This window comes from Onychostoma macrolepis, chromosome 08 (assembly GCF_012432095.1).
Source record: "Onychostoma macrolepis isolate SWU-2019 chromosome 08, ASM1243209v1, whole genome shotgun sequence".
Classification (NCBI taxonomy): Eukaryota; Metazoa; Chordata; class Actinopteri; order Cypriniformes; family Cyprinidae; genus Onychostoma; species Onychostoma macrolepis.
Window position 1 is genome coordinate 10,580,968 of NC_081162.1, and position 25,892 is coordinate 10,606,859.

At 37.4% G+C, this 25,892-nt stretch overlaps 1 protein-coding gene across 5 annotated transcripts in view; it reads left to right on the plus strand.

Moving 5' to 3' along the window:
* The window catches only part of gapvd1 (GTPase activating protein and VPS9 domains 1), a 45,530-nt gene that overhangs the window by 12,840 nt on the left and 6,798 nt on the right, over nucleotides 1–25,892 (plus strand). The window contains exons 2-27 of one of the 5 annotated variants that reach the window (XM_058784600.1): nucleotides 1,661–1,865; nucleotides 3,788–4,055; nucleotides 4,253–4,828; nucleotides 5,429–5,515; nucleotides 5,957–6,091; nucleotides 7,342–7,534; nucleotides 8,878–8,958; nucleotides 9,560–9,714; nucleotides 9,814–9,943; nucleotides 10,414–10,539; nucleotides 10,664–10,837; nucleotides 12,613–12,738; nucleotides 14,020–14,154; nucleotides 14,868–14,987; nucleotides 16,832–16,909; nucleotides 17,633–17,979; nucleotides 18,660–18,747; nucleotides 19,557–19,589; nucleotides 20,289–20,360; nucleotides 20,437–20,577; nucleotides 21,362–21,491; nucleotides 21,668–21,780; nucleotides 23,745–23,904; nucleotides 24,082–24,269; nucleotides 25,304–25,517; nucleotides 25,789–25,861. In XM_058784600.1, coding sequence (XP_058640583.1) covers nucleotides 1,681–1,865; nucleotides 3,788–4,055; nucleotides 4,253–4,828; nucleotides 5,429–5,515; nucleotides 5,957–6,091; nucleotides 7,342–7,534; nucleotides 8,878–8,958; nucleotides 9,560–9,714; nucleotides 9,814–9,943; nucleotides 10,414–10,539; nucleotides 10,664–10,837; nucleotides 12,613–12,738; nucleotides 14,020–14,154; nucleotides 14,868–14,987; nucleotides 16,832–16,909; nucleotides 17,633–17,979; nucleotides 18,660–18,747; nucleotides 19,557–19,589; nucleotides 20,289–20,360; nucleotides 20,437–20,577; nucleotides 21,362–21,491; nucleotides 21,668–21,780; nucleotides 23,745–23,904; nucleotides 24,082–24,269; nucleotides 25,304–25,517; nucleotides 25,789–25,861 — 4,128 coding nt within the window. In that variant the 5' untranslated portion in view covers nucleotides 1,661–1,680. Of the gene's footprint in view, nucleotides 1–1,660; nucleotides 1,866–3,787; nucleotides 4,056–4,252; nucleotides 4,829–5,428; nucleotides 5,516–5,956; nucleotides 6,092–7,341; nucleotides 7,535–8,877; nucleotides 8,959–9,556; nucleotides 9,715–9,813; nucleotides 9,944–10,413; nucleotides 10,540–10,663; nucleotides 10,838–12,612; nucleotides 12,739–14,019; nucleotides 14,155–14,867; nucleotides 14,988–16,831; nucleotides 16,910–17,632; nucleotides 17,980–18,659; nucleotides 18,748–19,556; nucleotides 19,590–20,288; nucleotides 20,361–20,436; nucleotides 20,578–21,361; nucleotides 21,492–21,667; nucleotides 21,781–23,744; nucleotides 23,905–24,081; nucleotides 24,270–25,303; nucleotides 25,518–25,788; nucleotides 25,862–25,892 lie in introns of all 5 variants that reach the window. The other 4 variants (XM_058784601.1, XM_058784602.1, XM_058784603.1 and 1 more) reach the window with 4 other exon arrangements.

Consider the following 25,892-nt stretch of genomic DNA (forward strand, 5'->3'; position numbering starts at 1 on the left):
TTACGCTGTATGTCCGTGTTAATAGTCCGTGTTAATAGTCTGGTAAGTTCCCTGTATGAAAATTGCTCTATTCTCTCTCGTCTCAGAGGAAATAGAGCGGCCTTCCTGTTTAGGCGTGATTATTTGTCTTACACAGTTGGATTTGCACTATTCAGCAGCTCTGTTTATTGATTCTATGTGTAGTGATTTTACTTTTATAATAGGCCTCATTTGCTTTTATCCTACCAAGGTAGAGTATGTGTGAATCTAAGATATGCTGTCCAGCTGTTATAATGAGGGTTTACTACTGAATCCCTGTTGTGAAAACTCATACCACCCTAATGACACTACACAGAAGGAACCAAACTTGCTGCTAGATGAATACTTCTGCTTACTTCCCAGAAGTATTTTTACCTCTTATTCCATGCTGACTTACTGGGATGACTGGTATGACATGATGTCCAGATCAGGCAATGTTTAAAAAAAGTAAACTGTTTTTACAAAAATATAAATGCAGTCTTTGTTAGTACAAGAAAATTGTGAACAACTGAGACAGCAGGGAACAATCAGCCTGAGCACCATAGCCAAAATAGCTTTATTTTCGGTCTGTCATAATTTTGTATAGGCATTTAACATGCATTTTAACACGGCTCTTCATGCAAAAACCTTCAGCCTCTTAAAAACAGTTTTGGAAAATGAAACATACCACGCAACTTAGGAACTTGATACACTACGACATATTTAACGGACTGTCTTTGAAGACACTGTTATCCAGGTCACAGCAAAAGGTCTAGTTGATTTATTCTAGTTAACTTAATTTAGTCTTGAACAACAGGAAAAGCACGTTCATTTGACTAGAATAACTGTACTAGACACACCCTACTTCCATCACTCACAGCCTGTTTTATTTTTTATTTTTTAATTTCATGTCTAATTAATTATGGTCTCTGCTCCAACTGAATTCTATTGTCTTTTGGTCAGTATTCATTGTCTCTGAAAACCGTTGTTAATTTATGCAGTATATGTGACCCTGGATGACAAAACCAGTCTTAAGTGTCAATTTTTCTAAATTTAGATTTATACATAATCCAAAAGCTGAATAAATAAGCTTTCCATTGATGTATGGTTTGTTAGGATCGGACAATATTTGTCTGAGATACAACTATTTGAAAATCTGGAATCTGAGGGTGCAAAAAAATCTAAATGTTGAGAAAATCGCCTTTAAAGTTGTCTAAATGAAATTCTTAGCAATGCATATTACTAATCAAAAATTAAGTTTTGATACATTTACAGTAAGAAATTTACAAAATATATTCATGGAACATGATCTTTACTTAATATCCTAATGATTTTTGGCATAGAAGATAAATCGATAATTTTGACCCATACAATGTGTTTTTGGCTATTGCTACAAATATACCCCAGCAACTTAAGACTGGTTTTGTGGTCCAGTGTCTCATATATGTATGTGTGTTATAACTATTATTTTTAATAGCCCAGTGATTGTGATGTCTTCTGTAGCCTGGGATATACATAATACTGCTCAGGTCTTGTTGCCCATAATCCACCCATCTCTTGTACTGAATTTACATTAGTATTTACTTCATACTTCACTGACATGATGCTGTTGTAAATATTCCTGCAATGCCACTAATTTGCTTGTCCTGCTGTCCAACTTAAGCGCCGTGGCTGAGCTGAACGATGGTGAAGCCAGACATTCACACTCTGGCCCACCACCTGAAGCAGGAACGGCTGTATGTGGCGTCAGAGAAGCAGCTCATCCAACGGCTTAACAACGAGGTGCTCAAGACAGCAGAGCGGCTCTACCGCGCAGCCTGGATCGCCAAACAGCAAAGGATCAACCTCGACCGCCTCATCCTTACCAGGTGACTGCACTCCAGACCAGTAAAACTAGCAGGCTCTCCTCGTGATTTTCTTTCATGACTCATTACCTGATCAACTGAACCAGTAGAATCGCTAAGATCACATTGCGGATCATCTCAGTGGTTGAAACTTGGGAAAGAGCCACATGATTATTCTGGCTTGGCAAGTTCTGACATTAGATTGACTAATTCTATTTTTTTTTTTTTTCATTCCAAGTTTTTGTCATCATTTACTCACTCTCATGTTGTTCCAAATCCGTATGAGTTTCTTTCTTTATGGTACATGGGGGGAAAAAATAAATAAATGGAGCATTGACGTATAAGGATTTTCAACAGGCCGATTTTAAAATACAAAAAAATAATAATGTCTACTGTAATTGTTCAAACATTAAGAATGTTGTGTACACACAAATTCATATTAAAATTAAAATTTTAGTGTTTTTTTTCATCTAGATGAATTAGCCGTAGCCTTAAATGTCATGTGGTGTGACCATGATTTATCTTAAAATTAAATAATTTCCTTAACATGCTTAATTTATTTTATTATTTTTTTAAATGTTCTCAGTAATTAAAGTGTTTAGAAACCGAGTATTTGCATTTAATTTGAGTTTTTGTAAATAATGATCTCTTATTTTTGTTCTATAATTTCAGAATTGCCTTCTTAAATGTAGTTAACAGACTTATTTTTCCTGCAAATTGCATAAAACTGATAAAAATGTTTTAAAAATACCATTCACTTAAGCATACTGTAGCAGTGATTCATATTTCAACCACAGAAATTAGATATTTTATTTTAATACAGTTATTGCTGTTATTGGTCGCACCACATGAGTGGTCGCTCCAAATAACAAAACTACCTTATATCATTAAAAATCAATTTAAAGAGATATGTGTGAAAAGTGCAGCACGTGGCATTAACTGCAGGCATTTCTTTAGCCCCAGTTATTTCTGTACTTTGCCCAATGTTGGTTGCTTAAAGGGATACTCCACCCCAAAATGAAAATTTTGTCATTAATCACTTACCCCCATGTCGTTCCAAACCCGTAAAAACTTCATTCGTCTTCGGAACACAATTTAATATATTTTAGATGAAAACCGGGAGGCTTGTGACTGTCCCATTGACTGCATAGTAAATTGCACTGTCAAGGTCCATAAAAGTATGAAAGATGTCGTCAAAACAGTCCATCTGCTATCAGACGTGCAATCTGAATTTTATGATGCGACTAAAACACTTTTTGTGCGCAAAAACCCCCCCAAAATATCGACTTTATTCAACTTTTTCTGCTCCTCCGTGACACTTCCTACAAGCGCGTTCATGAGTTTACTAGCAGAGCACGACGCAAGCACGCCTCAGATGACGCAAGACATAAACGTCGTGACCTACTGACGTCAAGGCCAGCGTACACCGTAAACGGCGTTTATGTGCTGTGTCATCTGAGGCATGCTTGCGTCGTGCTCTGCTAGTGAACTCATTGACCCAAATCTAAAATCCTGGATTCCTGTTCACTTTCAATTTATGGAAGAGAGAAGCCTGTACATTCTCTAGAAGTTCTATTATTTTTTTTGTGTTGAATGAAAGAAATTAAGTCATACAGGTTTGGAACATAAAAAAGTTGAGTAAATTACTTCTTGGTAAACTATTGCTGAATTTGGCAATGGTTTTCAAACTTCTTTCAAAGTTTTTGATGCTAGAAAGATCTTTTACACAACATTCAAGTTTGTTCAGGACAGCCACTTGGATATTCAGTTGGGGTTTTATAAGCTTGTATTGAATAGTTGGCGTAACCAGCTAGCAGATAGTATCTAGATATTTCTTTATCTGAATTGCATTTGCACATTCATTCCAGTACATCTCCAGCGTTATCAGATTTAATCACATGCTTCTCTGCAGTCCAGTTCTCTGAATGCATTTCTTTCCTTTCCAGTGCGGAGGCCTCTCCTGCGGAATGCTGCCAGCATGCCAAGTTTCTGGAGGACACACAGTTTGTGGATGGTTATAAGACACTGGGCTTTCAAGAGAGCATCTATGGGGAGTTCCTGGGCCGCTTGAGGGAGAACCCACGATTGGTGGCATCCTGTCTGGTGGCAGGAGAAAGACTTAATCATGAACACACGCAGGGGGTTATACACACAGTCTTCACCTCGCTCTATGGCAACTGCATCATGCAGGAGGATGAATGCTACCTGCTGCAGGTACATAAGATATATGTGTGTAGTAGTAGAAATATAATTTTTAAAAATATAATTTTATTTATTATAGTATATTATTTTAGGTATATGTATTATTATAAATATTATTTATTTAATTTATTTGTTTTATTTATTATTTTATTTCTTAAAGATGATACATTTATACCACATACTACATTGTGCGGTCCTACTTTGTCCAGGTGCTACGTTATTTGGTGGAATTTGAGCTAAAGGAAAGTGACAACCCTCGTCGTCTGTTACGGCGAGGCACGTGTGCCTTCAGCATCCTCTTCAAACTCTTCTCCGAGGGCCTGTATTCAGCTAAGCTTTTCCTCACTGCAACCCTCCACGAGCCCATCATGCAATTGCTGGTGGAGGACGAGGACCATCTAGAGACAGATCCAGCCAAACTGATAGAGCGCTTTACCCCGGCCCAGCAGGAGCGTCTGTTTGGGGAGAAAGGCACAGATGAGTACCGCAGGAAAGTTCAGGCAGCAGTGGAGGCCAACGAGGCCAAGCTGGTAGCCCTGGTCAATACCTTTATTGGCTATCTTAAGCAGAACACCTATTGCTTCCCTCAGAGCCTGCGCTGGATTGTGTCTCAGATGTATAAGACGCTGGCACGGGTGGAGAGGTTAGAGGTCGGGGAGGTGAGGACGATGTGCACAGACTTGCTGCTCACCTGCTTCATCTGTCCAGCTGTCGTCAACCCTGAACAGTATGGCATCATCTCAGATGCACCCATCAATGAGGTGGCACGTTTCAACCTCATGCAGGTAGAGGATAATGTTGTTGAATCAGTATATTACAAAACAACTGTAATGTGAGGGTCTTTCTTCAACTGCTGTCAGCTAGGGTTAAAATGCTGAGAGTAGGACAGTAGAATGCACTAATTTTTATTTGTATTTAAATATACAGCATTAAAATATTCATCAAAACAATATATTTAAAAAAATACTATTAATGTAACTTGAATTAGGCCCACAATTGTTGCATGAATAACCAGTCAGCAATTGTAGGCCATTTTAATTTAAGTCCCACAAACCACATTTTTTTTTACAGTATGGTACATAGAGGGTTATATATAGAGTAGAGTACAGTTTCAGTTTGCTTCAAGTTCTGATTCTGAAGTTATAACTTGCAGTTCAGTGAGTCAAATTTTAGTTCATTAACATAACCAAATTATAATCATTTGATCATAAATTGTACTGCGATTTATGTTTGACTTTTCATATGGCCAGCACAGGGGACACTATAGAAAGACATCTAGCCATAAGTCAATAAAACTCTTTTCCTGGCAAAAATATTTAGTATGGTTCATGTCTGGCTGTTATATTAATATATTCTAAAAAATAAAACCTAATTTGATGTTTTAGGTTGGGCAGTTGTTGCAGCAGTTAGCCATGTCTGATGCAGATGATGGAGATCCTCGACGTAAAAGCAGCTTATCCAAGTTTGATAAGGTAAGAGACAAACCCAGAATTCTCAAGCTCCTTTTTTTCTGAATGATTGTCTTTTTCATCTTGTTACTATATGAAGATTAACATAGACTATTTGCGTATTGCACACTGCCCAGTTCACAATGTAATATGATAACAATAGCAACATTTGAGTAGTGGAAACCAACCAACACCAGTGAAATTTCATGGTTCTTAATGCAATTTGACCACAAAATGTAATGTGCTATTGGACATACTCATATTTTAGTAAATGTCATCTGGGTATTGCATACATATAGAATATTAACATACTGCAGAAAGAATATTGTGCATATTACAGTATGAGTACTACGTTGGTAGTATGCTATTCTAATCATAACCAGGAAATGTGAAATGGTTCATTAACACGTCCCAACACTCCTTTTGTGGATTGACTCATTGCAGTTAGCTTTTTCGTCTTTTTAGATGTGTGTGGCTGCCTTTTTGGATGTCGTCATCGGTGGAAGAGCTGTCGAGACTCCACCTATGTCGTCAATGAATTTACTGGAGGGTCTCACACGGACGGTGGTTTACATGACTCACAATCAGCTTTTAGCTCTGGTATGTAATGTAGTGAAGAATGAGATGTGTGGAAGGAAGTTAACTTCATCTGAGTTTTATGATTACATCGTCAGAAGTACAAATGAGCTTAATGGGTTGTTCACATGGTCACATTGCAATCACATCCCTCTAAAATATTGGTCTGCAGTTTCGTAATAAGTTGCACTATGACTTATATAATAATTCCTTTGCAGTTTCACATCCTTTTCCTGCTTGAAATGTTAAGGCTTCATGAAAATGTTTATAGTTTGAACATTTTCTGAACAGTTTAGCAGACAGTGGGATGTCCTGAACATTGTCATATTCACAAACTAGTCTGCCTTCAGTAAACAAGGACTGTCCATTTAAATTGTAATTTACTACAATTATAGAACATATAATGTGATACTAAAATGAACACGTTTGATCACCTGCATGTGAATCAGCACACAAAAACTTTAACACTAAGATGGATTGATTGCACAATGGATTACTGTAGGTCTGTGACAGGCTTATGCTAATTATGTGATAAAGCAAACTTCTAGACACTTTTTGGGATGTCAATTCAAAGACATTAGATTATTGTAGCAGGAAGGATTGACTTTTTTTTTTTTCATTTGTGAGCTTTTATGTAATATTGATGTGCAATAATTTAGTTAATTTAATTAATCACAGTGTCATGTAATTAAACAAGAATAATCACTTTTTTTTATTCATTTGACACCCCTAATCAAAACATCTCAGTGCTTTTACTGTACTTAGCTGTTACATAAGCTTCAGATCAATGAAAAATGACTTGCCTACCTCACCCTCTTTCGAACCTCAGCAGAACATGCCCAAACACGTCCCATAATATAGCAATAACAGTCATACTGCATACCTTACAGTCCTAATGCTTTAACTCTTCCTGCCCAACACTACCAAGAGCCAGTAACCCTCCATTTCCCTGTGTTTTTCTTCTCCGCATGAGCAGCAAGATGTTCATCATCACACTGTCATTTACAGAGCCAATTAGCCCGACTCCTATGTTGTTATTGCATTAGACTCACTGTTTGAAATCCACTAATGATGATAGCTGAATAATGAGGCCCACCTGCTTTAATTAACAGCACTGATTAAGAATGAGTTAAAAAAAATTACCTGAAGATGTAAAGAGAGCTCATTGTGCATCTTTATTTGTCCTTATTTCACTGGATATCAACTTGGAGTGATTACTTGATAGCATGTTTGAGCCAAAGAAAAAAGAAATTCAACCTCATTTCTGTGTTCAGGTGGACTTTGTGCGTAGTGTCACTGCAGGAGATCAGCTCAGAGAAGAAGACCACCTGGCTCTGGAAACCCTACTAGCCAATGTACCTCAGTCCCGCACAACAAAGAGCAACAGCCTGGAGCTCACGCCCTCTAACACACCCCAGCTCTCCCCAGCTACCACACCCGCCAACAAGAAGAACAGACTCCCTATTGGTATTCCTTCTACATTAACTTTACTGCATGTTGATTGCTGCAGATTCTTTGGAGACTAACCCTCTTGATTACAGAAAGTGCAGTCCAGTGTAATCTGATTCAAGAATAAATGACTCTTTATTCTGGTTCTTTGAAATTGTCCAAAAAGAATCAAATTGAATCAGTTATGTCAACCTACTGAGTCAGTTGAAAAGGGTATTGAATCAACATCTGACTGACTTATTGAGCTGCAAGTACCATTACTTTCAGTGATGTTCATATTGAAAGTAAGTTTTGTGCACTAAGGATGTGAAACTTAAATCTGTGTTGTTAGTAACTGGTTGTTCATATGATTGTGTATTTGAGGATGCACTTTAAAAAAAAATAAATGATACAATAATAATAATAATTTAAGAACGTTTGACAATAATAATTTATTATTACGGTTATAAGATAATACCACTACTATTATTATTATTATTATTATTACTACTACTACTACTACTAATTATTATTATTATTAAATAATGATACTATTTACTTATTATTATTATTATTATTATTATTATTATTATTAATAATAATAATAATAATAATAATAATTACTAATAATAAGAAAAATATAAGATACTATCTGCTACTGTTTGTTGATGTGGTTCTTATTATAAGATAGGATGATGATGATGATAATAATAATAATAATGTTTTTTAGATAATTTTTGTCGAATTCAACAAAAAAAAAAAACTTGGATTGCATCCCATGTATCTTCCACAGAGACAGCAATCTTAAAATTAGCTTAGTGAAAAATTAAATCCTAATAACTAATTATTATTTGTATATAAGATTATTAAATAATAAGATATATAAGATACTACTACTACTATTACTGTTACTACTACTGTTTATTGTTGTTGTTGTTTTTATAAGATAGGAAGATGATATTAACAATAATAATAATAACAACAACAACAACTAATAATAATAATAATAATAATATTTTAGAATTTAAAAAAAAATCTTAGCTGGCATCCTATGTATGATTTTACCCAGTTGTTTTTTTCTGCATAGAGCATAGCGCTGTTAGTTTAGCTACATGTTGATCTATTCAAAATATATTGAAATCGGTTATGAGCATGGGAGGTTTAAGCGTGGAGTCATAAGGACGCTGAAACAGCTAATATCTCTTCTGTACAACTCACTCAGACATGGACACTATTTAGTGGTCTTCTATTAATTAACTACTGTCTGTTCTTACACTCACTTACTGATCTTTTACACACGGTTTATCTTATCCACCAAGTCTCTGACTTCCCCCTTCTGTCTCTTCCACCTTTTTTCTTGCCTTGCTGCCAATGATCATCAGGACAACAGTTGGCAGCCATAACGTGTTGGGAGCCCTCTGCCACTGCCCTGTCCGCTCATATACCCTTAGTAACCCCATTTGGTGGGTAACCCTGACACTCTTACGTGACCGACATGTATAAATACCCCTGTCCAACCTTTCACCGCTTCACCCATGCTTTGCCAGTGCTCGCTGTGTTTGCCGTGTGTGTCCCTGCTATGTATTTGCTTCTCGCTGTAGCACATCTGGGTTGCATTACTTGCCCCTAGCAATATAAATGTAGTTGTAGTTGCTCAGACAAGCAAAACTGTTTATGAGTGTCATACATTTTTTCCATCATATTCCATACTAGCTGTTTTCTTCATTTGATTTGTTTGCTCTTGTCTTATCCATTCCAGTTTCAATGAATGATGCAGAGTTAACACATTAGAATTAGGTTTCATCAGCCATAAAGAGAAGCAGTCCAATTTGTATTTAAGCAGTCTGGAACCAAACGCGTATATCGTCTTAAAGCGTTATCTGTAAAAGCTGTATTTGCCACAGTTCTCTTAAAAGTTTATGTTCACTTGTATGTTATTGTTGTGTTTTTTGGGCATTTGTGAGTGCTAGTTCTCATGCAGGCTTTTGCTAACACACTTAGCAGCCTTGCTGTTTCTTTAACCCTAACAGTTTGTCTCCATTCCTGCTCTTCCTCACCCAGCAGGCTCTCGCAGCCGAAGCCGATCTAACATGGCCCAGGAGGGTGAGACTGAAGCCAGCTCCCAGGAGTCTCTGCAGGAGGTCACACCTGAGGAAGTGCTAGTCATCTCGCTGGGAACCTCACTGCAGACCGTACCTGGGATGATGTCTGAAAACGAGGTCAGAATCTTGAGTCGATATGTCACGCTGTGAAGGTCTTAATTGTAGTAGTTAACAAGTATAGTGGTATTGGTTAGTGACTGCTGTGTCTGTCTGTAGGTTCTGACTCTGCATCTTGGAGACGGTGGACAAGGAGATGCCCCTGTTGATGACACCAAACTGCATGGAAAACCTGACAAAACGCTGCGCTTCTCACTCTGCAGTGACAACCTGGAGGGCATTTCTGAGGGTGTGTTTTCACCAGACAACCAGCAGATGGCTGTCTTGTACATAAGCTGTCCCATATCCACCTGACATTTTCTTTTCCATTATTACCTTTTGTAATAAAATAAAATAGTTTAAAAGATTGCTAGTTTATATCTCTCTTTTTTATATTATTTTATTTTATTTTTCATTTTATTTTGTACTTTTATTTAATTTTATATTTAATTTATTTTTTATTTAATAGCATTTCATTTCATTGCATTTTATTTTATTCCATTTAATTTTAATTTAATTATTTTTATTTTTTTATTTTTTTTCCATTGCAGCCAGAAATGGACATTAAGCCAGTCATGGATATAATCTGCTGTTAAATTTGTTTTGTTTTGTTTGTTGGAGGACTGTTGTTGCAATAAGTGTTCTTTTGGATAAAACCATTAACTAAATAAGTTAGTAGTAGCTTGTTAGTTAATATGAATAAATGTGGTCTGTCTGCAGGGCCGTCTAACCGCTCCAATTCAGTTTCTTCTTTGGACTTGGAGGTGGAGTCTGTGTCAGAAGGAGGACCAGGGCCGTCTGGTAGCAATGGTGCAGAAGCCTTGCAGCTACTGGAACATGAACAAGGTGAATATGTGTTTTATATTACTGGTTTTTCACCATCCAGCAATAAACTAAATATGATTTGCTGTGGAATTTTTCAGTTAGAGTGGTGTAGCTTAATTATTACTCTGGGTTGTTCTTTATGTAGCCACTACACAGGATAATTTGGACGATAAGCTGCGTAAGTTTGAGATTCGGGACATGATGGGACTGACAGATGACCGAGACATTTCTGAGACGGTCAGTGAGACTTGGAGCACTGACGTCCTGGGCAGTGACTTTGATCCCAACATGGATGAGGACCGACTGCAGGAGATAGCAGGTACGATTGCATTTCTGCAAATCTTGCAGTCATGGCTACAGTTAGGCCTATAATGATATGCATTTTTTGTAGTGTGCTGTTTTCATATGGGTCATATAATGTTCATATAACCGTAAATAGTAGTTTTTTCCTCTCTTTGCAATTGAAATTTTACTTTCAATTTCAAGGTTGATTTTGTTTTGGATTCAGGTGCAAATTACACATTTGATAAGTAAGACAAATTACACAGTGAGGTGTAAGGTTCATTTTGGCATCGTGGCCAGCAAATTCATTACCGCCACCCTGTGGTTAGCTGAAAAGTTGCACTTCTCAAACAAGGAGCTGAAGAATGCAATAGATTCTGTTATTGTAATTATATTCTATCATTGTTTTCCTATTGAAGACATTTTTACAAATCAATTGTCATTTTAGCCATTTTCATTAATATTTGCATGCCATTAAGCAACATTAAATAGTTATAATTTAAGTCATTATTATAATATAATGTAAAGATTTTTATAAATCGATTTATACTTTCCAATTTGAAACCAGTTTCCAAAATATTAGGTAATGTACACTGCCATTCAAAAGTTTGGGATCAGTGTTTTTTAAAGAATTTAAAGAAATTAATACTTTTATTTAGCAAGGATGTGTTAAATTGATAGTAAAGACATTTTGTTAGAAAAGATTTCTATTTTGAATATGCTGTTCTGTTTAACTTTTTATTCATCAAATAACCCTGAAAAAAGTATCAAGTGTGTGTATAATTTCTGTACAGGAACGGAGTGATGTGTAGAACAACCTAAAACTGCTTCTCATTTAATCCCACCACATTCCATCTCTCTCTCCAACTCTTTCTCCTCCTCTGTCTTTCAGTCAGTCTCTCTCGCTCCCTCCCTCCACCCCTTCTTTTCACTCTGTTCCCTCGTCTTCCGTGTTCTCTCTCTTTCTCGCTTCCCTCTCTCTGACATTCACACAGTCCCTGCAGTCTTATTGACCTTGGTTCCTTCTCATTTGCATCCTCCATTTTTCATTCCTCGGAATATGGCGTTGGGGGACTTTTCCATCATTAAGTGAATTTACAGCGATTTCCTTATGTGTTTTCTCCGAGGGATTGGGTTATGAGATACACATTAAATATCCATTAATACCTCATTATCCCACTGATAAGATTACCATGATAATGAGGCAGAAATTCTAATTGTTTCACTACTGCGGGTGCCACTCATTTAATCATGCACCTGAAAGACGGGCGGCCCAGAGCCCCTGCCTCACTCACTGTAAACAGGGCCAGCGGGGGAAAGCTCTCCTGCAGGCCCACCAAACCTGCCCTTGTGCGCATACGTATGCGTGCGTATGTAGGGAGACGTGACCTGTGGAGAGCTTCATACGGAGCGCTCATGATCTCCGCTTCTGCCCGACCATCAAACGCCCCCGCATGCATGCAAACACCCCCCCCCGCCATGCTGGCTGTTCATGCTCCCCCTCCCCTTCCAGCGCTCCATCTCCATTCTTCTGCCTTGTTAGGCGTTAGCTCCTGTTGGGAGTGTTTCGGAGAGAGGAGGCGCTGTGTGGGATGCTGGTTGAGAGAATAATGAGGTTATGAGTGATGCTCGGCTCGATCCACACCTCAAAGTCACAACCCTGATGATACCGCGTACGCGTGTCTGTATCTGTGTGTGAGGAGGAAGGCTGCAATTAACCTTTGGCCATCTCTGTCACAGTCCTCCTACCTGCTGCTTTAGATCACAGACGCCTCATACCCCATGTGCTTCTTATGTGTGTGTTCTCCTCAGGAGCTGCGGCGGAGAACGCCTTGGGCAGCATGCTGTGTCTGCCGGTGCTTCTGGACCCGTACGGTTCTACCATCTCTGAGACGACGAGCGAGGCGTGGAGCGTGGAGGTTCTGCCGAGTGACTCAGGTGAGAGCTGAACCCATACAAGGATGGTTCAGTTTAGGGTGTTAGTATTCAGCTTTGGCTTTACTAAATAATCATGGAACTCTTTATTAAATGTAGCTCTATTCCTGGCTGCTGGGAAATACAGTGTTCCAGCCATGCTAAAATACTCAATTTAGTAACACAACACTGCTTATATCACTGGTCCAAAGATGGCATTTATTAAACTTACTATACCTGTCTATAAGGCTATAGCTTATAGTGGAGGGTTTCCCAAGAATCCCCTGTGATCTAAATTATTAATCTATTCTAAAGTGTCCCTTGAGAACCTGCCAATAAACCTGTCAACTCATTTTAATAGGATTTTATGAACGTAAATTAACCATTTTTAATCACTTTTACTTTTAATTTTATACACACATTTTTAAACAATTTTAGTGTTTTTACTTTTTTTTTTTTTTTTTTGGCATTTCTGTCACATTTTCTGGTAGGAAAACATGAATGAATCAAGTGGGCAGCCTGATTTATTATTCTTATTATCATTATTATACTACTAATAATAATACTAATGTTAAAGATGTATAAAAAAAAATTAAAAATAATAAAATATTATTATTATTATTATTATTATTATTAATAAAACAATGCAGCCTGAATATTATTATTATTATTATTAATAATAATAATATTTTTTTTAATTGACATCACTCACTGCTCTTTTTTTCTTCTTTATTACTGACCATTTACTTGAATAAACACTTTAATTATATTTTCCATTGTTTTAGTTCAGTTTGATAATTAACATAATTAACATTTGCATATTTTTTTTATTTTTTATTAAACCAATGTGTTAAGTAGCATATTAGTTTTTGTTGGTGTATCAGGAATTTTTTTTTTTTAAATTTAAATATTGTTGTTGTCCATTACTGAAATTTGGTTGTTGTGACAACCCTTAATGATAATCCTGTAAACAGGGCTGATTATGTTATGAATCATGCAATTTGTGAATAAGAAATGATGTAAAACCAGACTGTGCCAGTAGCAGGCATACGGCAGTCTGTGTGTGGTCTTGTCTCCCTGCCCGTTTTGCATCACAAACACTAGAAAGAGAGAATGAGTGATTGTTTTTTTCCTTTGCTGGGGTTTGTTTCAGTTCTAGGCAGTGTAAAAGTAGACTCCGAAGACCAATTGAGACCTGCATTATTACAAATGAGCACGTAAATGAGAGCCCTCCACGGGGATGCCCTGGGTGTCTTTGTGTGTGTGGATACGCAGTTTTCTACAGTTAATGAATCTGTGTTGCAGAAGCTGCAGACCTGAAGCAGGAGGAGCGATTGCAGGAGCTGGAGAGCTGCTCGGGTGTGGGTAGCACTTCAGATGACACAGAGGTCAGAGAGGTCAGCTCCCGACCCAGCACCCCGGGACTCAGTGTCGTTTCAGGTACAAAAACCTAACTGTCTAAATGCGTTCAAATGAGCAAACGCTGTCAGTATGGAATCGCAGAATTGTGCAAAAGTGAACTTGCAGAATTCAACAATCCAAAGGTTTTAACATCTTGCATGTCACATTTGAATGTTATTCTCTGCCTCGCTGAGTTCTTTATTCAGCGACTCTTCTTCCCTGACATGCTGATGAAGACGAATAGCCATGTAACACAACGGCAAACTCCTTGTGGGGAGTTTTCCCTGAGGACTTCGGCAGATGGATCACCTTTCCCTTCCTCCTTCGTTCATTCTTGCCGTTTCCATCTCTCGTTCACCTACTCTGACCTCCCTGGGGATTCTCCTGCCCTCTTTGTGTGCTCAAGGGAGCATTGGCATGGTTTCTTCGCTTCCATGAAGAGCTTGAAATGAGATTGGCTGTTCAACATGGCCACCACTCCATCACTTACACGTTATACTTTTGCTTACTCTCTGAACTATTCTGTAGATCTGAGAGATGTATGCACATTCAAACTCTAGGCTCGTTTTGCTAAGGCAGCAGAACAAAGTGTTGGGTTTTTTTTGTCATTTGTTCCTTGTATCAGAGGTAGTATGTCATGAAAAGTTTCCTCTTTGGCAAACCAAACTACTTCACAGCTCTATAAGTAATATGTTTCCTTCTGTGATTTATAGTCGGAGGTATTGCTGATTTGTTACTTATTGTTTGTGCAGGCATCAGTGCCACGTCAGAGGACATCCCCAATAAGATTGAAGACCTACGCTCAGAGTGCAGCTCAGATTTTGGAGGCAAAGACTCCGTGACCAGTCCAGATGGAGAGGACTCTGCTCATGGTACAAACACACAATCAAGAGACTGATTGAGCACATGCATGCACACACATACACACACTCACTCATTACTTAAAGATGCACCAAGAAAGTTCCACTCCTTAAGATATGAACTGATACGAGCTGTTTTGTGGTGCATAACACAAGTAGAGTCTCATTGTGGCAGCCAAGATGTCAAGGTTTGGCTGGTTAGCATGGCTGTTATCCCTTGCTGGTAGATGGTTCAACTTCAGTGAAACCTAATTCAGACAACATTTGCCACAATGTGTCAGTACCATTTCTGATATCAGCTGATATTAGTGATTTTTTTTTTTTTTTTTTTAAACATCTGACATATGTTCATTTACAGTACTTTTCAAAAGTTTGGGGTGAGTAAGTTTTTGAAATAAGTTTTTATTCAGCAAGGTTGCATTAAATTCAAAAATGAATTAAGTTTTTATAATGTTACAGAAGAATTCTGTTTCAAATAAATGCTGATTACACTGAAGACTGAAGTAATGGCTCCTGAATATTCAGCTGTGTCATCACAGGAATAAATTGCATTTTAAAATATATTAAAGTTGGGGTAAGTGATTTCTGGTAGCCAACGTTGATATTTGAAATCACCAAAACAAACACGCCCCTATCCCAAAAGGGTCTCGCACGTATTTTGACTGCCCAGGTAATGATTCGTTTTGTGAAACAAAGCAAAACCAATGTTACTCGCCTATCGAGAAGAAACAAAGCAACCTTGGCGTTCGATCGCATGCCTTCCCGCTCCTTGAGTTCTCTCCAGCGCTGGAAAGCTGATCCGATATTTACACGGATCCTACTTATTGTAACACCATGTCTATGCAGGATGTGAGCGGCGCAACAAAATACTATAGAACTCATTATAATCAGTGAAGCTGTCAACACTGGTTGCCGCGCCGCGACATGACAAATCCCCAACAGTAAACTGCTGCCGCATTCTATTTATGACACATTGACACAAATTTCTAATTATTTTCAACGGTCGCATTGTCACGTCCAGTGTACAACTGTCACGTCCGGTGTAGACATGGTGTAAGCCTTCTTTTGTTACACAGACGTTTTCCACTTGTTTTTATATATATATATATATATATATATATATATATAAAAATCTGTAGCTTGGCTCAGCTAATGTCCGTCATGTGCACTGATGAGCGCTCTCTCCTCATGAGTAGACATGCCCCTTACTGCTGATTGGCTGCAAGTTTGTTTTGGTACTCGGCCCGACTCGTTTTCTAAAGCGTTTTTGAAAGAATACATACCCCACCTTTAAAATAGAAAACGGTTATTTTATATTGTTAAAATATTTCACAGTATTACTGTTTTACTGCAGTTTGACCAAATAAATGCAGCCTTGGTGAGCATTAGAGACTTCTTTCAAAAACATTAAAAATTGTTAATGTTATTAGCTAATGGCTATACCATTTTATATAACTGCTAGCTCTTTGTTATCGGTCAAGATTTTAATATCAGTGCATCTGTATTCCAGTGAACATCGAATTATGTTGCACACCAGTTTATGGAAAAGGTGTTGCTGAGAGCATAATGCTGACACATCAGTTGTTTAAAGATGGTGATAAGAGCCAGCGAAACATATGAACACATACTTGGTGCATCTTTGAGTTTAAATTCCAAATTTTTGTGAGTTTTGTAAACACATCTATAAAGGAGTATGTCAAACTTATCTTCAGACATATGTTTTTATTCTCTATTAAATCTTATCCTACACAGCTGTTGAATATGTTTCTTGGGATTTCTGGTGTGGGACTAATGTGTATTTTGTCACTCATTTACTTTATCCCTTTATGCATCCCTCCATTCTTCCACCTCTCTAGGAGCCCACGGTCTATCCTGTGCACCCTCTCAAGCAGATTCACTGCTGGCCATGTTCGATCCCCTCTCCTCTGGAGAAGGTAATGTCACTTCCCAGCATGCACTGCTGTTGAATGCAGTACTTACACATGTAAGAGCTAGAAAGGAGTGCCATTAATGTGCCTAATGACAAGAGCCCACTGAACAGCGTGTGCGCTGTGAAATAAAGCAAGCACTTGCCAGATTTCTATCCCATTATGGCCCATTCTTGTAGAATAGAGGGTTTTTAGGATGTTGGTGTTTAAAGGCTAAATTTGATTTGTGTCTAAGCCTACAAATCTACAATGGAAAGTTGCATAAATGTGTTGGAGAAACATTGTGAGAATACGTGTGTGGGGCAAGGTGAGGGGATGACAGGTTGCTAGACCTCACTGCAGGCGTTTTGGCTCAGCGGCCTGTCCCTACTGAGCTAGTGGCACAGGGCTGGCATTGGAAGGCACACAGCAGAGATGCTGTACCCTTGGAACAGGTGGCCTACTTTCACCTGAGGTCTGTCTGACTCTGACAGCTCTCTCAAGCTCTCTCACACACACACACACACACTCACTCCTGCTGACGGTGTGCATGCAACCTTTTTTATGAATGCCAGTTGAACAGAAGTCATGTCACGACCCTGGCTCTAGTTTTGTTTGTCAAGAACTGGAGGTTACGTTGCAAATATCAATATGCAAAAATGTTTTTCTCACAGGTATAGAGTTTAGCCTGTGGCATGATTTAAATACTAAAGCAAAGACCCTCTAAATTTGGGTCAAATGTCTTTGCAGGTTCGTCCACTGGCACCATTGTGCGGCCCAAGGTACACTATCCCCGGCCCCCTCACCCTCCCCCTGACCCGCCCATTCCAGAGGCCAGCATAGCGGGTCACCTGGAGCCTCGTCCACCCCTCTTCGCCCCCCACCTAGCACAGAGTGACCTGGAGCATCCCAAGCAGAGGCACTCTTACCCTGAAAGGCTGGTCAGGAGCCGCAGTACAGATGTGGTATCCGCTGGCCGCAGACCCAACAGTGATCCCGGTCTGAACCGCAGGACCATGATGGAGGAGAGAGAACCGGCTGGGGCTTATTCCACAGGACCCACTTCCTCTCCCAGCAAGGATTCACTCAAAGGAGAGGTGAGAGAGATGGATTTATCAGTTTTGTATAATCAGTATGATTTATCTAGACTTGCACTACTGTATCAGTATTATTGCAATTTAAAATAACCGTTTTCTATTTTAATATAATAATTAAAATGTAATTTATTCCTGTGATGCAAAGCTGAATTTTCAGAAGCCATTACTCCAGTGTTCAATGCCACATGATCCTTCAGAAATCATTCTAATATGCTGATTTGCTGCTCAGGAAATATTTATTATTATTATTATTTATTATTATTATTATCAGTATTGAAAACAGTTGTGCTACTTAATATTTTTGTGGAAACCACGTTTTTTCTTTTTTAAATGAATTTAAAGTTCAAAAGGACAGCGTATTTTTGAATTAGATATTTTTTTGTAACAGTATACATTCTTTGCTGTTACTTTTGATCAGTTTACATTTTCATTCATTCATTTATAGAATTAAATTAGTAAAAAAAATCTTGCATCTTCCGCTATGTAAAATTGTTATTTCTGAAAAAGAAAAAAAAAAAAAAAAATCTCAAAATCGACTCCACTAAGTTACATAAACTGAAACATAAACATAAACTTTTTTTCTTCATTCAGGGTTCAAGTTAATTGAGGTCAAGTAATTGACAATGTAAATGTTTGAGTGAACAACTTCCTTAAATGATCATGATTTTGTATGCGTTCAGTCTGAGGACAGAAAGGACAGTGATGATGAGAAGTCTGATAGGAACAGACCCTGGTGGAAGAAGCGCTTTGTTCCTGCCATTCCTAAAGGTGAGGAGCCTAACTCTTATTCCCTGTAGGTTTTAGTAATGAGTACGTGCCTGCCTTCATCCTGTGGATCAGTGGCCAATGGCTAGAGAATTGCATTTAAATATGAAAATAGCCGGCATAGAAAAAAAGTAGTACTTTGTTTGAATGTGGGGAAAAGTGCTGATAATATCTGCTTCTATTATTGGTCCAAATGGAATGATGGCAATAAAGTTGAAAACTTTTGACTAATACTGATATGGTCACTGTTCTAATATGCATTCCTACAACTATAAGACTTCCTTAAATGTGCAAAACTTTAAATGTGTACTCGGATTATTGCATTTCTGAATGTGAATCAGTATTTGTCTTTTTGTGATTTTTGTGATTCTTCTTTAAGAAGAAAGTATTATTCATTTTAAAAATCAAGTGTTTACTATTGGCTGTTCTTTTCTTTCAGATGTTTGACTATTACACACTAAAGATGTGTTTTGTATGGAATTACCTTGTACGTTTAAATGTTTAGGGTATAAAGTACCGTATATATTCTAGTTTATAATTTTTTTTTTCAGTATTCTTTGATGAATATAAAGTTCAAAAGAACAGCATTTATTTGAGAAATAGAAATCTATTGTAGCATTATAAATGTTTTTTCTGTCACTTTTGATCAAATTAATGAAAAACTAAAAAAAAATTTTGGACAGTCAAACTCCCATATGCAACTCGATTCGGTCTACCTTTCTGATGCTCATTAGCAATTAGCATTTAGCATGGCTTGGGTTTGTGTTTATGAAGCCCAACCCTGTCTGTTGCTGTCTGTGTTCCTCACACAGTGCTCTATTGGACTGCAGAGGGTGAACTCCCAGGTAACCCACTCTTCAAGTTCTCTCCCACTCAGTCTAGTGCTGTACACTAGCAGCCCAAATATTTGCTAGCTCCTGTAGACTTCTCCTCGCCACTGCGTGACGGCTCGAGCTGTGACGTGACACAGTCAAGCTTCATCTTTTCCTTCATGCAGCCATCTTGGTTTTCCATAATTTATTTTGCAGTGGTTGAACTCTAAATAAGGATTTTGCTCAAATATGCTCTTGAAAAAAATTATTTAGAAAGTTAAATACTTTAATTGTTAAATTAAAAAGAACGAGATTGTTTACTAGCATATAACTTTTTGTTGTGGAATCAAAATTAGTGTTGAGAGTCAAGATATTTTACTGTTCTTGGTAACTATTGAAATTTGGTATCGGGACCTCAGTTTTCATAGACTTTTCATATTAAGACAATCTCATCAGATTGTTTTCGCACACAGCCTTCACACGCGCATACACATGACATTCTGCAGCACAGAGGCCCACATCTGTGTGTTTGCACTTTATTAGTGACATGCTTCCTGTTTTAGTTCCCCATTACTGAATTTGGTAGTGGCTCAAAAGCATTCAAAGCATGTTCGTCCATTTGGTACATTGGACCGGAGAGGGTCCGTGTCTTGAGGTTTGCCGCCTTGTAGGAGCACGACTGCAGCATTGTGGGATTTTTGTGAGAATAACTGTTCCTGTTAATTTTTGCAGTGCCGATCGGGGGGCTGCGAAAGCGGGATAAGCCGGAAAAAGACGAGCAAGGAGCCGAGAGGGTACCACAAGGTCTGCTTTCATTTAACTCTTATCAAACACTCACTGCAGCCATTTTCCAAGCTGATCACATGTGTATGCACCTCAGGTGTACCAGATGAGCCATCAGCATTCAGGCAGAGCTCCAAGACTCAGTCAGCAGAGGCAATAATGGACAAGTACAAGTACATCATGGAGAAACGACCCACCCACAGTGATGGGACAGTTGCTGGAAGTTATGTTGGACAAGGTTTGTCATATGATAATGTTCATACATTATATAGAAACTGTAGAAACACACTCTCTTCAGTATTGTGGAGTAAATAACTAAAAGTAGTGATGCTTCTAACATTTTATAGTAGTCTGGTACAGACACTCTTAGACATTGTTCCCTCATGTGTTGCATTGTCCAATTCATTTTAGTAAATTGGTTGGTTCATGTAAATATTTAAAGCATGAATCACATAAATAATTCACAGCTTTTGACAAACAAAAGGATTTGTTTATAAGACTTTTTTTTTTAAGGTGAAACTATTTTTTATCACAAATAATATTTTATAGTTTATGGAGTACACACTCACACATACACACACACACACACACACAACGTTGTTTACTGTTTTTTTCTTTTTATTCAATTATATTAAATTATTATTTTATTAAATGATTTATTTATTGTATTGTTTATCGTATCTATTTATTCAGTTAAGTTTGTCTCTTGCATTAAATAGCCTGTGAAGCTGATATGGCATTAACTTCAATACAACAAAAATAATTTACAGATTGATCAGCGAATCAGTGTGTAGAAGTTCTTCTCATTTTGTAGTAAAATACATTAGGCTTAGTCTTTTTTGACTGATATATGAAAAAAATAAAATAAAATTGCTTTTTGTTAGCAACTTACATTGTTTGGAACAGCACTGGAAATAGTGAGGATATAGTTGCAGTAATTCCAGTAAACTATTCCTTTAACTACTTTAAAAGTAGCTTGACTACAGTTTTTAAAAGAGCTTCCCCAATACTGCTTTTTACAGAGCCTTGTAGAGAAGGAGACAGTGAGCATGACTCCCCTAAAGATGAAGCTCTGCAGAACATCTCTGCAGATGACCTTCCAGACTCTGCCAGTCAAACAGCACCACCTCAGGACAAGACATTCTCCTTCAGGTGTCTCAGACAAACTAACTCTCACTCACACTTTATTCTCTTGAAAGTAAAACCAGTACATTCTGAAAGTCCAATCTCAGAAAACAAAATGGCAATGAACATTTAACAGATTCAGAACATCTGAGGAGTGAATTTTGATCTAATGTGTGCATAACCTGTCTTTTGTATCTCTGCAGTGATATTAAGAAAAAGCTACGCCTGGCGCTGTGCTCTGCAGATTCGGTTGTATTTCCCATCATTCCACCGGCAACAACACGTAACGGTCTCCCAGACCATGCAGATCCTGAAGGTTACTTATTATCTATATCAGGGGTACTCAAGTTCAGAGGCCAAGCGGGCTGCATTTAAACTACATAAAATGCGAAGGGCCACAAATTACAATTTGCATCATCAGACTTTAAGACAATATTTGCAGATTTACTGATTTAGAAATACAGTTTATTACTTATCTAAGTCTTGCTTGTCCTTGTCCTTTTTAAAATAACACTGAGCATTATATATATATATATATATATTATTATTATTATTATTATTATTATTATTATTTTTTTTTTTTTCAGTAAAAAAAATCTGGAACAAAAAATTGGATTAAAAGTTTGCTTTGCTATATTGATGCAAAATAAAATTGCATTCATACTCAAAATGCTAAAACTAAAAACATTCTTGAGCAAATATGGTTCACAAATGCTTTTAGAAAGAAGTATTATTTTTCATATTTATATTAACTATATTGTATCAATATTTTATTTTTAAAATAGATATCACTATTCTCCCACCATAAATCAGACAACTAAAAATAACATGTAATTTACTAGAGTTTGTAGAAAAAATTGCTGCAGTCTATTTATAGAATACAATTTTCAACGAATTGATCAAAAAACAAAAAATGTTAAACAAATGATTCATAACTTCATGACTTGCTCACAAAGACTTCTCTTGTTTCATTCCTGAATGAATCAACATTTTTTTTGAACGAATCTGTTTAAGTCACTTGTCTCCACCTGCTGGCATTACGTTCTAATTGACACAATCATTATTTGAAGCATCGTCACTTTCAAAAAGGTGATTTATTATCCTTCTGTAGACAGCAGTGTTTATATCCGAACTATAAACTTTTATTCCAGTACTTCTTTGATTATTTGAATTTTTGTAACGCAGAAATAACGATACAAAAGACTTTGTAATGATGTTTCCTATCCGTAAACTGCTGTCTCTGGATCAGCGGCAGCGCGAACGCAGATTTGAATGTCACAGTGTGTGATTAGGGCTTTAATCCTGTCATTTATGAACAGTATTGATGATGATTGAATCTGTTCGCAATCTGGCTAATTATTTAAATATCCAACGGTATACGACCCAATGTCTGTTTGTAAACAGTTCTTCAAGCCATCTCTGGTATTTTCATAATAATAAAGTATATTTATAATCCAATGCTAATCGACACAGCCTTTGTTACAATATGGAATATATTGTCTGCCTTGTTCTGTGACAAAAACCACACATCAGCTCACAAAATGAAGCTATTTGAAACACTCGACTGATGTTGTAGAGTAAAATCGTGTTATTAAATGTCTTCTTTTGGTGAACACTTCTTTTTTAGGTTTGGGGCGTGTCGCTTTTTAATTGCATGTTAGTTACAACGCTTGCAGAGATCGAGCAGCTTTTACTACTGCGATTTGTATATATTTAATTTTTAAAAAATCAAATTGCCTAATATTTTGAGCGCAAATTGTAATAAAAATACATTAATCTTCAGCATGACGTGGGCCACAAAATTAATGCAGATGGGCCGGATGCGGGCCGCGGGCCGCCTCTTGAGAACCCCTGATCTATATTATCTTCAATTATCTATACATGCCTCATACTATACTTCTTACAAAGTTGTAATATGTTTCTTTTAGTTTATTATAATAATAATGACAATAATAAATGAATACTATTTTTAAAAAGTATTAGTTGTATATAATTTAAAAAAATTAACTGCAATAAAAATATGCAATTATTAGTGTTGTTAATAATAATGATAGTCATTATTATTAATACTACAATTATTTATTTTTTTATTTTATAAACTTATTATTGTTGTCGTCGTTGTTATTTTTATGCTAGTATGCAGTCCTGTTTAAAAGGAACCTTCATCTGAACTAAAGTTTTTGTTGCTCTACACATGGGGTGAAAGTAGCTGTTCTGTAGGTTTTGAGGTTCAAAACGCTGTGCATTTATGTCTGGCCCCTGTCTCCTCTCTCTCCTCAGACAACGAGATCGTGTGCTTTCTGAAGGTGCAGCTGGCGGAGGCCATTAACCTGCAGGATAAGAACCAGATGGCTCAGATCCAGGAGACTACGCGCTGCGTCAGCCACCTCGACCCCCGCACCTGCAGAAAACTGCTCACTGCCATGGCAGAGGACTACAGGTACACACATTACTCTCTTATTCTCTCTCTCCTAATGTCTCCCTAACTTTGTCACATTGTTTCTTTTTTACTCACTTCTTTCACACACATCTATGAATCACCGTTTAATAAAAGATTGTGCTGACATGGTTTTGGGCATGACTCCATAATGAGCGCTGTGATGATTTTGTGCAATAGGAAGCGGTCTCCGTACATCGCCTATCTGACGCGGTGCAGGCAAGGCCTGCAGACATCTCAGGCTCATCTGGAGCGACTCCTGCAGAGAGTGTTGAGAGATAAAGAAGTGGCCAACCGCTACTTTACCACCGTCTGTGTCCGACTGCTCCTGGAACACATGGAGTCAAAGATGCTTGACTTCATCAAAGGTCTATATGCATCTCTATGAATGAAAATGAAAGTTGTAGTTGCACTCATGGTGTTGATTATATATTCCAGTGTATTTAAATCAGTTTGAGTATATGTCTCATTAGAGCTGAGGTTTCAAACTTTAATTACCCGATGGTTACTAGCTAGCTGTTTTTTTTATTTTTTTTGTGTTTTACAGCTAATTGTATAGTTATGCATGCATGGCTAGCCCTTTTCAGACTATAGTGACTTATTACACACTTATCTAAAGTCCTACTCTGTAGTTTATTGGATTAATGATGTCTGAGATTGTATTCATGGAGAACTGCAGACAGGTCGCAGTCTCATTAATAGACCAGAAACATCACAGTGTTAGTAATTTAAAAATACAGTACTGTTCAAAAGTTTGAGGTTGCTTAAGAATTGTTTTGTTTTAAAGAAGTCTCTTATGTTCAGTAATTCTGCATTTGTTTGATCAGAAATACAGTAAAAACAGTAATATTGTGAAAAAAATATTACAATTTAAAATAAGTTTTATAAAAAATTATATATATTAGAATGTAATTTATTCTTATAAGGGCAAAACTGAATTTTCTGCAGCCATTACTCCTGTCTTGAGGATCCTTTAGTCTTACATGATCCTTCAGAAATCATTTATTCATGTGTTTATTATTATTGTCAATGATGAAACCAGTTGTTCTGCTTAATACTTTGTGGAAGCCATGATACAATTTTTTTTCAAATGAACAGCGTTTGCTTGAAATATAAATCATTTGTAACATTATACTAAGCTTTACTGTCAGTTTAATTCAATTTAGTACATCCTTGCTAATTAATGTTTATTAAAAATAACAATTCTTATTGACCGCAAACTGAATGGTGTAAAATGACAAAAATACTTAGCAGTAAATCTGCACATGTGATATTTGTACTGTAAATAAAATAATTTTATTTCCTGTAAACAGGCAAGATAAAGTGCATCTGGTCGAAAATCTATGAAATGATAAGAGTGAGATCCCTGCATTTAAGTCTGATTGTCTTTGTGGTTCTGCAGCATTTCAGGGCTGCACAGCAGCTGACGATAAGACAGCAGCCGTGGAGGATTTCCTGCGTTACCTGTATGGAGCCATGGCCCACGATGCCATCTGGCAGTACGCCAGTGAAGAGCAGCTCCAGGATGCCCAGATGGCCATCGAACGCAGCGTCATGAACCGCATCTTCAAACTGGCATTCTACCCCAATCAGGATGGGGACATCCACAGAGACGAGTGAGGAAACTCATAAATCCTTCTTCCTTATTCCTGTTAATTTCCACATTGTGTCTAAACCAGATGTGATTCATGATGCAACCTCCTCTATACTAATCTGTCTGGCATTTTGTCAGTCAGACATGGTTTTTGTCTTTGTTGCGCCCACAATGAAATCTTACTGGACTAAAATCCTGTTTATGACACTGTATATGTTTCAACTGCCTGTGACTCTGTTAATTTGCACAAAAAAATGGTATAAGTGGTTAATGGTATGTCTCCTTTATTCAAGGCTATTCCAGGAGCACATCCAACGTCTGTGCAAAGTGGTGACGGCCAATCACAAAGCCCTGCAGATCCCAGAGGTAACCAGATTTGCACTACGTCTCAGAATAT